This window comes from Poecilia reticulata, linkage group LG9 (genome assembly GCF_000633615.1).
Source record: "Poecilia reticulata strain Guanapo linkage group LG9, Guppy_female_1.0+MT, whole genome shotgun sequence".
Classification (NCBI taxonomy): Eukaryota; Metazoa; Chordata; class Actinopteri; order Cyprinodontiformes; family Poeciliidae; genus Poecilia; species Poecilia reticulata.
In genome coordinates this window covers 16,104,315-16,120,806 of record NC_024339.1, presented here as the reverse complement: position 1 = coordinate 16,120,806, position 16,492 = coordinate 16,104,315, and the positions used below count along the sequence as shown (strand labels likewise).

The window sequence follows — 16,492 nt, the reverse complement described above, 5'->3', positions numbered from 1 at the left end:
CCAGTCTGCCTTAAGGGGCCCAAACTGTGCAAGAAAATAAAATATCTCCGACACCATTACCTCACAACTGGCAGCCTGAGCCGTTGATACAAGGCAGGACTTTTGTTTTCATGGTGATTCCACCTAATTCTGATCCAACCATCTGAATGTTGCTGCAGATCCTCATACTCATGGCTCAGGCAACATTTTTCCAATCATCTCTTGTGCAGTTTTTGTGAGCATATTGCTGTTGTGTGTTCAGAGATGATGATCTGCACAGATTAGTTGGAACAAGTGGATATTTGAGCTAACCATCTTTCAAACCAGTTTTGCAGTTCTCGTCGTCAATTTTCTGTAAACTGAAGAGATGGTTGTTTGAGAAAATCCCAACAGTTCAGCAGTTTGTTTCAAAAATACCCAGATTAATGACTGCTGGCGCCAAATGGGTGCCAACAGCCATAAATTATTGTCATGTGACTGACTAATTGGCTGTTTGTGGTTACAAACTATTTCGCAGATGTACCTAAAAGTATCTGGCGAGTGTGTTACTCGTGAATTAATTAGCAAATCTTTCCTTTGTCTTCTGCACATTCATCTCTGTAGGTTCTGGCCTGAGGAAGATGGGGTTAAAGGTTAATGGGCAGCTTTTCTGTTGGTGCCAGAAGGTGGGGTTCCCTGGGAAATCATCTGGGACCTGCTGTGATGAGAATGATGGCTTTACATGCCTGTTTTTAATTTTATTTCAAGCTCCCAGTTTACGGCATGCCTCTCTGCAGATTGTGTTACCAGCACAATTTCAGTGCTTTCTCATATTGCAAGCTCTCAGTTTACCAGAGTGAAATCCCAGAGCACGCGTTCCCTCTAGGCCTTGACTGCTGGTGCTTCCTCAGTGTGATCACAGATGTGCTCCAAGGCCTTCAGATGGAAGCTTTTCAGTCGGTTTTCTATTTTGACTACATTGTTGAGGTCGACCATGATGCTCAGTGAACCAAAATAAAAACGTTTTTCTGCACAAACTAAAGGGGAGATGCTGAACAGCTGGGATCATTGGTTGTGTTGTTGTGAATTATGCATTATAACACTATTGCATTGCCTCCAACCTCTAATGAGTTTTCATGAATCTTCTGTTGTCAAAAGTTGTGATTGCAAATGTTTTGTTAGTGAAAAATGTAATCGATTTATGTCACTAAGGACAATTGTTTTAAATGATAGTTTTAATTCAACAGTGCCTGGCAAAAGTATTTATTTATCTTTTTTTTTTTTTTTACCCTTTTCACATGCAAACAGAAAACTAGAGTTTATTCTTTTTGGCCTTATTCGCAATGCATCAAATCAAAGAAATGCAAATCTAGGCAGTAAAAGGAAACGGACAGACGGCATTAAAATTATTTTGCAAATGAAGGTCTTATCAGTCTGGCACAAGCGTTTGCTCATTCTCAAGAGCATGGAGGAAAACTATGTAGAAGAGTTTTTGGTAAAATAATTGAACATTTATCTTGAAACAGTTTAGATTATTAAAAAATAACTGATAGCATTTTAAAGATGAGGGGACTGATCTGCTCTTCGTTTTATTCTAGGTTAGGTTATTATTTACATATGAAAAGCACTTCAAAATCTGAACAATTCAATAAAAAATAATTAAAAAAATAAGCTAAGATAAATTTATGGAAGTTGAATATATATATTTTTTAAAATACAATTTTAAAAATAATTAAAATCTTATTGAAATGTTTATAATTTTAATTAAAATTTTATGTACAAAGTTCTCAGCTTCTGTTTTAAAGAGCAACTCTCAACGGAGAGCAATGGGAAAAGAAGTGAATCCCACAATTAGGTAGTCTCTGGTAAAATGACATTTAAAGCATGGTGGAGGCAGCATCATTCTGTGATGATGCTTATTTTAGTTTATTGAAGAATTGAGCCAAACAGGACAGTCCTGGATTGAAATACTGTTTGAGGTTGGGGAACAAAAGATAATGAAATCTTTAGCAAAGTCGGATATAATAACAAGATGGCTTTAAGATGAAACCTAAAAATAATCCCCAACCAAAATAGTGACATAGGAGACGTGTGTTTGTTGGGTCCAATCAGGAGTCTTGCTGAATAAGTTTTTACCATGTGGAGCCAATAAGGAATGGTTTTCTGCATCACAGGTAAAAAGTACATTACAGTGATCTAAAGAAGAAATAATATAAAAATAAATATCACCCTCCTATAACAGAACAGTAATCTGGCAAATACTATGTAGTTTTATCCTAGTGAATTCCTATTTGACTTTGATTAAAAATCAGATAAAGGTTAGGGAGGAATAATACAGATAAATTAAATTAAGTCAGTTGGATTCAAAATGGCTGCATCTATCAAAGAATCTGCTGTTCATCTTTGTAAAAAAAACCGAATCCAAATCATTCTCGGACCCCAAAGAATTTCAGAAAACTTTCAGAACAAAGACCTTTATCAGTGTTTGTGCTAGGAATGAAACATTCATGAAGCAGAAGAGGTGATCACGAGCGCCGCTCTTACGACAGATATGAGCTCAAATTTTCCTCTAGAGGCGTTCATGGCCGTCAGGACGTTCCTGAAGCTTCTCACATGTTGACCGGACAGGGAACTTACTGGATAAGGTTGGCATTGCAGGTGATTTCTCAGTAAACATCAAGTGCAAATGTCTCAACATGTACAGTCGGAAAGCCAATAGCTTCCCACGGATCAAAAGACGACATGAACAAAGAAAGGAAGTCCATTAGTCTTGTATTCATGCATTGCAGCACTCACTTTAAACAACAAATTTAGTTTTTAATAACTCCTTCCATTGTTTTCTATAAAAAAGGAGGAATTTTTGAAACATTTAAACATTTTAAATGGTATTCTTAGGCTTTTGTGTTTCATCATTTTCTCCGTCAACTGTCAGTGTGTTTTTTTTCTTTTCTTTTTTTTTTTCCATGTCTGATTTAAACCTTTTCCTGGCAGACCAGCGTGGGGGTTTGGCATGCATCCAGACAGAGCTTTGTAGGGAATGGAAAGCGGTTGAATAGACTGCAGCCTACTCCCTAAATTAAACCTAAGAGGAAACAAACCTGTGTAACCTGTAGGTGCAAGAACATGTCTTAGAAGTGATGCTTTCTGTGTATAAATTCTTTTTAATCAGGTTACCCGAGTACTGCTTTTGCTTTTTAAAGCCATTAACTCTGCCTCTTCCACCACTTTACGTTTTAAATTATGACGACTTCAACAGTGCCTGGCAAAAGTATTTATTTGTCTTTCTTTTTTATACTTTTCATTTTTTTCCTGTTTGCAAACAGAAAACTAGAGTTTATGTTTTTGGCCATTATCGCAATACGCCAGTGCAAGTAAACGCAAATCTATGCAGTGAAAGGGAACACACACATGGTATTAAAATATTTTTGCAAATGAAGATCTGATCAGTGTGGCATGCATTTGTATTCTGCTCCTTTTACTCAGACGCCCTGAGTAAAAACAACCAGTTTGCAAATACAGCCCACATCTCTTGGCTGTAATTAAAAACAACACAGCACTTTTTTCAGATTTAAAAAAAAAATTCTAAAAAAATTTAACTTTCTCACCATCTTTTCATAATTATGCATTCTTTGGGTAACATTTTCTTTATCTCAGGGTTGCATTAACACTGATGTCTCTCTGCTGCTTTCCTCTCCTACAGATCGCCGCCATCTCTCCCTTCCCTCTGAGGATGTTTAGCTTGTTGTCACCATAGTGCAGCAGACATCACATCAACATAAACAGACGGTGGACAATTATGCCGCTCTTACTCAACATCCCCACCTCAAAGCCTAACTGTGGCTCTGTCTGGGTCGCCTTTGTTCTGTTTGGCCTCTCGGCTCTAAATACTCAAGCTAAAATTGGTAAGTGCAAGTCTCTATTTAGAGCTTCAAAGTTCTTGTTAATGAGTCTTTCTTCACACAAAAAAACAAAAACAAAATAAAAAAAGGAAATACTTGTTTTAATTATGTTTTGTTTTATTTTCCTTCCTAGTCCTAACTGTACCACAGCAAGTGAGGCTTTCAGCCAACTTTTCCACTCAACAACTAACTATTTCCTGGTTTGGAGGAGAGGCCACGACCTTTGACTTCAACATTTTGAGAACCGAATTCAACGAAACTGTATTTTATGTAAGGATATTTCTTTTTTCAAATTCTTAAACCAAAACCTATTTTTTTAAAAACTTAAACATAATCGATTATATGTAGACTTATAGTCAAGAAGTCTAGATGTAATGGAACTTGACAAAAAAAAAGCAAAATGCACAAAGCTTATTTTCTTTTCATTGATGAATTAGATCCTAGTGTTGTCATTGTTGAGTATAAAATCTAAGCGTTTAATTATATTTGTGTGCAACTGTCTCAACTTGTGTACAAACTACAGGAAAATATCCTGAAATTTTCAGTTTAGAAAAATAGGAAATGTTTAAATGGAAAATCTTTTTAGAACGCATGAGCAATATTTCAAAGTTTGCTTAAATTTCTACTTGAGCTGCAACATTCGCCTGGAATCTCACATCATTTCCAGGATGTCGTCTTATTCGCTCTGCTTTCTCTGTGTTTCTGTAGAACACAGCACCAGCAGTAGTGAACCAGGATGGCGGTTGGTACCAATGGAACTGGACTTCTGTTGAACCTCTGGAGTGTACATCTTTATCGGTCAAAATCCGCTCAAGAGATGGAATAACAAAAAGTGAATGGAGTGAACCTCAGATCCTGGAAGGTCAGTTGGAAATGTATTTTTCTCAAATATAATTCCTTATTGGAGAACCTTTAGACTGCTCTCTAATCTGGTGGTTTAATTTTACCATAAATTTGGCGATAACTCAATCCTGTCTTTTGTCCTAATCCGTTATTGTCATTTCTTCATCTCCTCTGCTTTGCAGGAAGGGATCTCCCGAGCAACAGGGGTCATCAGATGTATCCTCAAGACAGAGTCGTGCCTGTAGGGGCCAACACAACCTTCTGTTGTATCGTAGAGGAAGGACAGGAGTTTAGAGACCTTCTCTACGGCTCGACAAAAATGAACGTGAAACGTTTGAGTCGACGAAGTTATGCCACCACCGCTGTTAACCAGAACTTATCTGGAACAACTGGGACGAATGTTTTTTGTCGTTTCAAGGACCTGAACAAACTGGCAGGATCGGTCGTCTTTGTCGGATGTAAGATGTGTGGATGAATGGTTGATCAATCATTTAACTTATTGCATAAATAGTTGGAAAGTGGGATTATTTGAAAGCTTTGAGCATGATGGGAAGTGGATTCTAAATTTATACCGCAGTGTGTTAAACCTGGTTTGGTTTTAACCTCCCATGGTTCTGGCGCGACGCTCAGGAAGAGCGCAGCGACGTCACCGTCGGCTGGGTGGAGATGGAGTTGTTCCCGTCAGCCTGTCGGTTCCTGAAATCACATGCAAATTAAAAACTCGTAAAAGCACAGGCCGGGTCAGTGAGACCCCATCTCTTAAGACCGTGAGAGGGTTGAACAGTCAGACCAGGAGCAGAAAAACGTAATGTGCAAACGTGTGGTGTGACAGTTCCTGCAAAGGGAGGAGATGCAATTAATTTGTTTTACAACCTTAGAACAAAGCATGTGCTTTAATACCAACAATGCCAATCAATGCAGCCAAAGAAAAAGCAGGATTCGACACAGACATTAAGGATCTCATTTTAAGGGAGACCTGGGAATAATGGGCAGCAGCATAAAACAAAACATTTACAAACATATACAAATAGCATCCACAAAAAATAAAATAAAATTTACACATACATACATTGCACTAAATTATTATGCGATCTTTTTATGCTCATGTCAAGTTTTATACCAAATACATGTAATGAAATGTTTGTTACTGCCAACTAGATATTGGGATATGAATTTTATGCCATATCGCACATCCATGATGCTATTCAATATAAGTAGATCGGTGTTAATCTACTTATATTACATTAATATAAGTAGATTATGTTAATCTGGAAATGACATCTGGAAACGCCTACGACCATTTTCCAATCTAAATGTGCTTTTTAGAGTTTTTAAAGTGAATGTGTCACTGCAACAAAAACAATTGATTTCAATGATTTCTTTTTATGCACCTTTAATAGAGTCCCCTGTATTTGTGATGGCCTCATATGGCTGTTTGATTTGTCTTTCATAAGAAAGCTTTACAGTAGTTCTAATGATGTTTGCATAGTAATAATCCTTATGATGGTTGTAATACAGCATCTCAGTTTTTAATGCTGTCCCCATTTCCAGATCCACCTCGACCCACCAACTTTGAGTGCATAACTCATGACTTGACCTCAGCTGTGTGTTACTGGGATAGAGGACGAGACACCAACCTGTATGGCAGGAGAAAAACCATATACTCCATAAATAAGAGGTATGTAGTCACCCTAGCAAAGTAAATACTTGCAAAAAGATTTCCACTTGGCCATAAACTACTGCATAGCACAGCTGCACACACTTGGAGGACGAAACTTTCACCATTACCAAATGGAAACTTAACCAGTTGCAAAATTCCACATAATTCCTGCACAACGTGGCAAGAATAATTTGGAGAGCATTGCTTCAGCCTTTATAAAGCAGCCTTTGCTTAAATTACATAAATATGTGAATCTCACAATTGATCATCATCTACCAAACAATCTGAAGGATGAGATATTTACCCCTCTACAGAGTTATGGTAAAAATTGTACTTAAAAGAAGAAGCAATTTTTATTTTCTTAGGAGTGTTTGCAAAGATGGATAAAAAAAATAAATCAAGATGGAAAATCAGCATTTGTCTGAAATGTATAGAAGAACAATAAAGTCTAACGTCAGCAAGTAAGGATTTAAATGGGTGAACATTTACCAGCTACTGATTTAGAAAAGATTAAACATCAATTTACAGATTACTTATCAGTTCACAAATAGTGGCCATAAAGAGCTCTGTAGCTGCCTGTCTCTCAGAAAGAAGATGGTTATAATTTTTTGGCATAATTCAGGGTTTTAACTTGATGTAATCTGTTGAGAGACATTCTTTAGCTCAAAAGTTTTTTTTATCTGCACTTGCATAAAAATAAATAAAATAGGCTACTTGGAACACAATAAAAAGTAAAACAAAAAACAGTCCAATCGTGAACACAATAAATGTACTATTAATAATAATCAATTTAATTTATAACGCACTTTTCATTAATAAAAATCTCAAAGTGCTACACGGTGCAGCTAAAAACAAATAAAATCAGCAATCAAAAGCAATAAAAAAAAAAAAAAGAGTCATTTAAGAGTGTTGTAGGCTTGTCTAAAAAGGTTTTAAAATCGGACAACAATTGCGGGACTCTCAAATAGTCCAGAAGAGAGTTCCATAGACGAGGAGCAGCCACGGCAAATGCTCGATCACCCATAGTCCTTAGTCTTGATCGAGGAAGGAAATATGTAGTCTGTGTTTTTACTTTAAGGGTTACATTTCTAAAATGGGAAAATCATATTAGTCATCCAGTTCTGTTGGATATGAGCATATTTATTATTTTGTCACAGTATGTATTATTCATTTTGAGGGTGTGGTGGACCACTAGAGGGCTCTGCTCACACCCAGACTACAGGATGTAAAAGTTTATAGATATGCGTGTTTGGAACTTTTTTGCACTGTTGTTCCAAGATGGAGTTGAGTGAACGAGAGGATTCAACTTGGCTCCTGTGTCGTCTCCCTTACTCCTCTACGGTGGCAAGAAAAGTGACAATAATAAACATTACAGAAACCATCTGTCGTCTTTTCTGTAATTGCCTTCATGGAATCAACATCGAAAAGAGCTTAAAGAGCAAAACAATTTAGGCTCCAGCATCAGTTTTTTGCAAAAGGCATTAATGCTGATTGATACATCAATATGTCAGTAAGTCATTAATGATGATTTCCAGGCAGTGTTTTTTTTTTATTCTGTCGCTTACCATTAGAGATAATAATTCTGAGCTGTTAATAGTTGAATCTTCTCCAAAAAATATTTTTCTCTAGAAAGAAATAACAGAAAAAGGGAGATAAAAACTAAAAAGCACTTAGGCTAAGTAACAACTTACTACCCCATGTCTGCCTAATTGTGGGTTGGCTCTCATCCAGACATTTTGCAGAAATCTTTTGAAAGCTGGCCAAAATGTCCTTTATTTTTGATCTACCACATCACTTCTTAAGTCTTTGCTTATTTTGCTTTCTGAGCTGCTTATGCAGATAAATGCACAATGCTTTAAAAAAACAAAAAAAACCAAAATGATTATTTCATTACATTTTTGGCACATGGACCAGATCAGGGTTTTAAACTGGAACCTCTGGGTCTTAAACCACATTTGGTTTAGATGTGTTGAACAAAGCATTCTGTCTGCTGTTTTGTTCATGAATATTTGCAAACAGACTAAAATGAGAATCCTGCCCAGGTGTTAAAAATTTTGAAATGGTGTACAAGTTGGTTTAGATGCCAAAATAAATAAATTGTTTCATGAATGTTACAAAAAAATTCTAAAAGTCTGGTGAAATAACAGATTTTTAAAAAAGTATAGGAAACTTGTCTGATCTGCTTTTAATTAAATACTGTGTCATTATCTCTGTAGGGACTTTCCTGTCGGCAAGTGTGTGCTGCCTCAGTGGGACGGTAACTGGACTCTGGTGGCTGTTAATTCCCTTGGCCAGTACAGTCTGACTTACTCAGCTGAACTTCTTCACAGAGGTAGGTGACTCGACCTTACTCTTCACCAGTGCGTCTGGTATACACTTCCGTTGATCTAGTTCCCGCAATAAGATTAGTGAAGACACAGAATCTGTATTTTTCATAAAAACTTCTGCTACTCATCAGCTCATGTATTGTTTCACTGTTGCCCACAGTGGTGCCAGTAGCACCGGATAAGCTGGCTGACACTACCCATGCCTGGAATGCCACTGTGCAGTGGCAGTGGCCATACAATAGCTATTCCACCCTGGCTCTTGTCTGCCAGGTGCGACTAGTCAGCCGCAATATATTGGTAAGTTATTTCTAAAAGTTTTTTTTTTTTTTTTAATCCAAAACTTGAAAATATAATTTTTAGGGCTTAAACTCTTAAATACATCTAGATTTTCTCTATTAAGTTTTGAATTGCATTTAGTTGCATCAATAATTTTGTTCTTCATTTATTTATTTTCTCAAGATTAAGGCACCTGGACAAAACTGAAAGACCCTTTACGGGGGAAACTCAACATATTTTAAAACTTTAAAATCAAAATATTATCCTGCCAGCTTCATTATTGTGGAAAAATGTTCTGCATTTATTCAGTCTTTATCAGGGAGTAGTTATTGTAATGAGAAAACGTGGGAGGCAAACCCCATGTAGTGCTCTAGAAATTCTCAAACAACAGATCTTTATTAGCACAAACTGCTTGATGCCATCTGCATGACACCATATTTGGTGACTATGATGTTTTTATGATGAAAGCACTTTGAAATGCCTTGTTGCTGGAATGTGCTATACAAATATTTTTTCCTTCCTCTATAAGCCATAGATGATCTAATGCCAGTCATCCAGGCGTGGAATCTGTCCACTGAATGCAAAATCTCAATAAATACTCATCACTCATAAAGTGGATGCCCAACATTACTTCTATCTCTAAATCGTTTAAAGCAATTGGAAATGTTTAAAGTTTTCTTGCCAAAGCATCACTACGATTTGAACTATTGATTTTCCACTGAAATGCTCATTGCAAAAATATTTATGGCTAATGTTGTCTTGGTGCACTTGAGTGGGAGTGGGCAAGATGGTAGGATTCTGAACTAGCTTGAGTTCATAAATGGAAAACCTCATTTAAATTATTTTTGGATAATCGTATTTTTTTATATTTCCTGTAGCTTAGAAATGTCTCAGGTGTGGGTCTCCGTTCTGTTTTCCTGCCTCACCTCCACCCTAACACCAAGTACAGTGTTCGAGTCCGCTGTGGATCCCAGAATCACTTCTTTAAGTGGGGCAACTGGAGCAAAGAATTTTACTTCACAACCAGATCATATGGTAAGAGTTTTAATTTTCATTTTTGTTTGTGAATGAATATTATCGTAAGGGAAGGCACCCGATCTGATCTGAAATACATAAACTACCTATGTAGGTAATTTATGTACATTTAAGGGTCTTTATAAAGACATAAAGACCATTATTGTTATTATTAAAGGGTTCTGTTCCATTCATTTGTTTTTGGCAGAAATTTGAGTTTCGGGAATAGTGTAATTATTTACCTTTTTTTCCCCTTCTGTTTTTAGCTCCTGAAGCCCCCGATGTGTGGACGTGGATGAACAGAGACAACACTGTGCGTGTTATGTGGAAGGTGAAGTCCCTTTCTTCATAATCTTTCTTTTTTATTCTTAGAATATGCAGCATTTACAATTAGGTAACAAGCATTACCCTAACTCTCTACATTAGTCTTCTTTCACATACAGAAGTTTCTCATTTTCAAACTTCAACATGAAAATAATCTTTCTTCATTTTGCTCTCGTTTCTTTTAGCCTCTGACGCATTGGCAGAGCCACGGTGTGCTCACTGGATACGAAGTTACTCTCTGGAACCTTGAAGAAAATGAAAAACAAACCAGTAATTTATCTCCAAAAGATAATTCTTTGAACCTCACGCATTGGGCTTCAATCACCGGTGATAAGAAAGCCATTGCAACAGTGAAGGCAACGAATGCGAATGGGATGTCTCAACCTTCAAGCATAATGTTAGGTGTAATAGGTATGTGTGGAAAGGGGGTGAACTTGTGGGATGTTTCGCCAAACATGCCTGTGCGTTTTAATAAGCCTGTGTTTTGTGGACTGTGAAAACAAAGGCATGAGGTCAATACCACATGCAGGAAAAGAAGAGACGTCTGCTGCTTTACTAAAAGCTTTACTTCTCATTTTCAGATGACAAGTCCGCTCCTTTGGCTCAGACGAGTTATACCAGCAGTGGTTTCACTTTGAGCTGGCAGCACAATGACAACAGAACATGTAGTTATTTGGTTGAGTGGTGTGAGGCTGTGTGCACGCCAGACTGCGCTGTGGACTGGATCAGACTGGACGCTGGAAGCACTCATGTCTCCATTAAAGATTCTATCGGTATTCAGGCTTATGAATGACTCTTCCAAGTCAAATTTAAAAGCCATTATTAGGATTTTTTTTTTTTTTTTTTACTGTAAATTTAGGGTAAAATATTTCAGATTTTATTGTATAATATGCGGCACAATGTATAATATTGAATTTTTATCTTTTTATGTTTTTGGTCATCAGTTAAATTCCAGCCAGGTGTGAGATACAACTTCTCCCTCTATGAGTGCCCATCAACTTCCCCAGTACTAATACGGCGCTGGCAAGGATATATTCAGGAGCTGCGTAAGGATTGGGCAATATCCAGAAAATGAAATCTACTTTGGTGATTTTATGTACTGTTCTGTTTCATTTACATCTGTCTGCTGTGACCTCTGCAGCCCAGTTTACTTCTGTCAACCTGGAGATAAATCAGCAGGACTGCGACGTCGTCCTCAGCTGGGAGGAGATTCCATTGGCTGGCAGAAGAGGCTTCCTCCTAGGCTACAAAGTTTACGTCAAGAATAACTCCAATTTCACACTACTTGGTAAATGTACCTGTTTACTGCCACAGTAAAGTGTTTCACAAAGGGGAAAAATGTAAAAAACATTTCTTTTCTCTCTTTCTCTTGTTATTTTTGCCATTTAAATAAACAAATCAGATGATACAGGTAGATGGTAATTTCACTCAATAACGTAGAATGTTTGATAATTCGTTTTCTTTTCTGCTTCTTTTCCAACCTGCTATTTTTGCAGCTGATCTGAGCCCAGAAATAAGGACGTACACTGTGAAGGATCTCCCTACCAGCACCTATGAATTCATTGTCAGGGCTTACGCATCCGCGGGCGAGGATACCGTCAGCACTGCTACCATCAGACTGAAGCAATGTGGTATGTGAATTACGAATGAAATTAAGCTAATGTATGCTCAAATAAAATAAACATGTATAAATATAAATATTGTTTTTTTTTTTTTTACTGAAAATATGCTTTGATGTAGTCCAAGTATAATGTGTGCCTGATAGGTATTTTTTGACAACCTACGTAAAATGAACCACAGACAACTTGTGTGAGTTTTTACCAAGAGAAGAAGCAGCGAACCGCTCCAGCGAGCTGCCCACCGCGCGTTCTGAAAACTTCCAGTTAGAGCTCGTCTTTTATTTTCAGAGAAGGGAGGGATAGACAGAAGAGACAAGTTATCAGCAAGTTCTACACACAAGGTCATTTCGTCTTTTCCCTTGGGGGCAATTTCTCCAAAGGGCGGAGGGCTGCTATTGGTTTGAGAGTCTTCAACACAGCAGTCAAAAGTTTTAACACAGACAGTTAGAGGCCAACACTTCTAAAGTAAAATCACAGTAATCTATAGTAATAGAAGACTGCTATGGTAAGACCAATAATCTATACACATGTAAGAATGATAACATAATATTTCCAACATTCCCTCCTCTTTATCATTTTTACTCATGCATAAACTATTCGAAATCTACGAAAAGAATAGAAAAGGAACAATAAGAATGCAATATATATATATTTTTTTCTAGTCCAAGAAACGGAAAACACCATAAAAGACATATAAATGTATAATAGAAAAATATAAGATATAAAAGAAATAGCAGAAAACCAAATGCAGTTATTTCTATCATCACTAACACCACTTGTTTTCACATTCTCAGTGTAGGAATCATTCAGCAAATTATTTAATCTGTTTATTGATTACAGAACATCGTCATATAATCCACTTTTCAGCGCATCTTATCCATATGGAACAAGTCAAACTCGTGTGTCACAGGTTGTTCTCACCAGCTGATAGCTGATCACAGTGGTGTTAAATGTCTTTTGCATCATGCTTTGAAGGCATGGAATGATGCAAGTTGTGAACAGGCAAAAAAAGGATCACCAGGTTCCAGACGTGAGCCAAGAAAGAAAGTTAAAAGAATGTGATCCATGCGTTTCACTTTCCACGTAAAGTTCCTCCAGCTCATGTGGAGCGTCAGAAATAGTTCCACCAGTTCCTGTTAAAGGGATCCTCACTAAAGGATTTCTTCACAAGCGTTGAGACGAACCACCCTATTGGTTTGGAACCCCTTTGTAGCTCTTCCCCGCTACCCTGAATTAGTGCTCCAACACTCTCTGCAGCTTGCAGTGACTGAGATGTATCCAGCTGGGTCTTTCAGCAATCTTTACAGCTGTTGGTGTGGTCATCAGCACCTGGAGCGGCCCTTCCCACTGTGGGACTGGCCCAGTTTTCGTTTGATGACTTTAATGTAGACCCAGTCCCCTGGCTCGATGGGAGTGGTCTCCTGCAAAGGAAGAGAATCAGAAGGTAGTACATTTGCACTGGACACTTCCTTCTCTTTAAGAGTCCTGATCATATAATCTGCTAATATTCTTGTGTCAAAATTTCTGCTGCTTCAAACCGGGATTTCTGTAGAACAGGTTTTTTTTTTTTCATTTTATTTTACCTGAAAAATTGTATCATTATTCACTGTTGCCCCTTCAGTTATCCACATGTGTTTTTCCAATTCCAATTCCCTGAATTTAACCAAATCTCAAATCCTCTAATTCAATATTTCTTTACAAATTTTATGATCATCAATCAATCAAATCTAGATTACAGGTTTTACTGAAGTCTAGAAGATGTTGCTTTTATTTACAATCATCAGTTTTGAGTAACTATTTACATCTACTAGGGTTGCTTAAAATATCAGAATTGTATTCAACCTTGCATTTCAGATCAGCTGACAATGTGAGTTTTAAAATGAAATGGTTAATAATCTCATCCGTTACTCAATTCTTGAGTACAGTTTGTCTGTTCTCATAATAACATTCATTCATACCAACATGAAAAGTGACATAAACAGAAACACAAAACCAATTTCAATCAATCTGTAGATTCTTTACAGAAATAAATTCTAAATTAAATGTTTGAGTTAAATGCAGACAAATACTTCATGATTTATGAAGTTCCCATGTCAGGGAATTCGGATCAGCGGACACTTCAGTGCTGTCAGTGCCCCGGTGGTAGAAATCGTCCTTGTCCTTTTTTGGCTTCTTCATCGCTGTCATTGGCTGATGATGAGGAAAGGACGTCATCTGATCTATTGCAGGACAGGTCTGAGTTGAGGTCAGAGGTCAGACGCACTGTAGCGAGGGTCAGACAGAGGAAAAGGGAAGAAGCAAATAGGAGTAGGTTAGGGTTTGTTTGTCTTTCTGTGTTTTTATTTAAGTATTTTTCTATATATCTTTTCTTTATAGTTTTTAACCACTTATAACCCAACATTTTAGAAGTCATAAATCATTTCCTTATTCAAACACATATAAACATGAAACATGTTCAAGTCTGTAGTCTCTTGTATCCTTTACAATATTACATTTTAAAGTGTAGAATGTAAGTTTGTGTTAACTTAGTCTGAGTCACGTCTCACCAGAGAACAATGGATTACTCTAAATTTGTTGATCTCAGTGCTGAAATCTGTGAAGCCAGCGGGCAGCTGGCTTCTCAAGGCCTAAGAGAGATAGGAGGCTGGATAATGTCCAGGTCGGTACCTTACTCTGACCGCTGACCCCTATAGGTATACATCCAAAGGATCATTTCACCAAGTTGATGTTATAATATAATTATCACACAATACATTAAAACATTGTTCTCTGAGGAGAATGTTTATTATTTAGTTTTACCACATTTCAGCTTCTCCTCCTTCAGGAAAGGCATATTTCCCTTTTGAGCATGCAGAAAGTTGTTCCCATGTTTTTCATTTCAGTGAGACATCTCTCAACTGTTTTCTTTCTTTGAAAGAAAACAGTCTTTAGGTGAGAAAAACATATAGAGGAAACATTTGGAGAAAGAGTTGTTGTTTTAGTTTGATCTGCAGCTATTAGCAGGTGTTTGTAGAAATGCTAAAAAAACAACAACAAAACACCCACAATCTTCCCTTAGAAATTAAGGGGAAGGTTGTGGTGTTTTTATTCTATTTTTTTCTCACCTAAAGAAAGAAAGTAACTATCTAAGGCAGTTACTTTCTTTCTTTAGGTGAGAAAAAAATAGAATAAAAACACCACAATCTTCCCTTAAATAGTTTCTTTCTTTAGGTGAGAAAAAAATAGAATAAAAANAAAAAAATAGAATAAAAACACCACAATCTTCCCTTAAATAGTTTCTTTCTTTAGGTGAGAAAAAAATAGAATAAAAACACCACAATCTTCCCTTAGATAGTTACTGTCTTTCTTTAGGTGAGAAAAAATAATAAAAACACCACAATCTTCCCTTAGATAGTTACTGTCTTTTGGTGAGAAAAATTTATGAAAACACCACAATCTTCTCCTTAATTGTCGTACTCCGCAATTTTTATCTTAATATGACTTGGTATTTTGATCAAATGAGCACTTGGTGTCCCCTGAAGAGTTCAGAGAACAGAAAGTTTTACTTTCAGAGAATTAAGCACCATTCACATTTGCATGCACATACAACAATGACAAAGCAAAGAAACGGCAACAATAAAGAATTTCCTATCAATGCGAGGATCTTCCCTTATGGGGTGTCCTCATCAAGAGAGCGGCTCTAGAAACCTTTCCTTCTGTAGAACTTTAGTCAAAACGCCGTCAACAAGGACTCTAACCTCTAGGACTTTAGTTGAAACTCTGTCAACTGGGACTCTAACCCTCTGGGACTTTAGTCAAAACGCGTTTGACAAGGACTCCAACCTCTAATTATAGCGCTTTTCTCACTTACGTTCCTGTCGGTTCGTATTGTCCGGTTGGATCTCGTCAATCCGCCATTGGCAGACAAAGTCAGACATAGGCGCTGTCCAGTGAAGAATTTTGCCTCCCGGGTCTTTGTTTCCAAGTCTTGTTGACTCTGGCCATTGAAGGTTTTCAGCGCGTCCTTTCTGCCTGCCAGTGGACAGGTATATAGAGATCCGGGTCACGGCACCAAAATTATAGGCATTTTTTGACAACCTACGTAAAATGAACCACAGACAACTTATGTGAGTTTTTACCAAGCTTTCATGAAAGGAGAAGAAGTGGCGAACCGCTCCAGCAAGCTGCCCACTGCGCGTTCTGATAACTTCCAGTTAGAGCTCGTCTTTTATTTTCAGAGAAGGGAGGGATAGACAGAAGAGACAAGTTATCAGCAAGTTCTACACACACAAGGTCATTTCGTCTTTTCCCTTGGGAGCGATTTCTCCAAAGGGCGGAGGGCTGTTATCAGTGTGAGTCTTCAACACAGCAGTCAAAAGTTTTAACACAGACAGTGAGAGGCCAACACTTCTAAATGAAAATCACAACAATCTACAGTAATATAAGACTTCTATGGTAAGATCAATAATCTATACACATGTAAGATTGATAACAAGACATTGTTATCATGTGTGCCCTCACCAGAAAATCTTTATTCTTTGTGACCACTTTCGTGATTTTATTTATTTATTTTTTGTTCTGTTTTTTTTCCTA

General features: G+C 37.3%; 1 protein-coding gene and 1 long non-coding RNA gene across 2 annotated transcripts in view; one reads left to right on the top strand and one right to left on the bottom strand.

Annotated features, from left to right (window-relative positions):
- Nucleotides 1–16,492, top strand: part of lifra (LIF receptor subunit alpha a) — a 29,105-nt gene that overhangs the window by 7,445 nt on the left and 5,168 nt on the right. Inside the window, exons 2-15 of the mRNA XM_008418235.2 lie at nt 3,659–3,860; nt 3,991–4,127; nt 4,566–4,719; nt 4,883–5,158; nt 6,252–6,378; nt 8,577–8,692; nt 8,848–8,984; nt 9,842–9,998; nt 10,244–10,308; nt 10,487–10,712; nt 10,883–11,074; nt 11,246–11,347; nt 11,443–11,589; nt 11,798–11,932. Of these exons, the coding sequence (XP_008416457.1) occupies nt 3,755–3,860; nt 3,991–4,127; nt 4,566–4,719; nt 4,883–5,158; nt 6,252–6,378; nt 8,577–8,692; nt 8,848–8,984; nt 9,842–9,998; nt 10,244–10,308; nt 10,487–10,712; nt 10,883–11,074; nt 11,246–11,347; nt 11,443–11,589; nt 11,798–11,932 (2,077 nt within the window). The 5' untranslated portion in view covers nt 3,659–3,754. The remainder of the gene's footprint in view (nt 1–3,658; nt 3,861–3,990; nt 4,128–4,565; nt 4,720–4,882; nt 5,159–6,251; nt 6,379–8,576; nt 8,693–8,847; nt 8,985–9,841; nt 9,999–10,243; nt 10,309–10,486; nt 10,713–10,882; nt 11,075–11,245; nt 11,348–11,442; nt 11,590–11,797; nt 11,933–16,492) is intronic.
- On the bottom strand, nt 12,179–16,490 carry LOC103470086 (uncharacterized). The gene is made up of 3 exons (XR_534449.2): nt 16,039–16,490; nt 15,771–15,931; nt 12,179–14,182 (listed from the first exon to the last, which is right to left on the bottom strand). It is a non-coding gene; the product is annotated as an uncharacterized LOC103470086 (long non-coding RNA).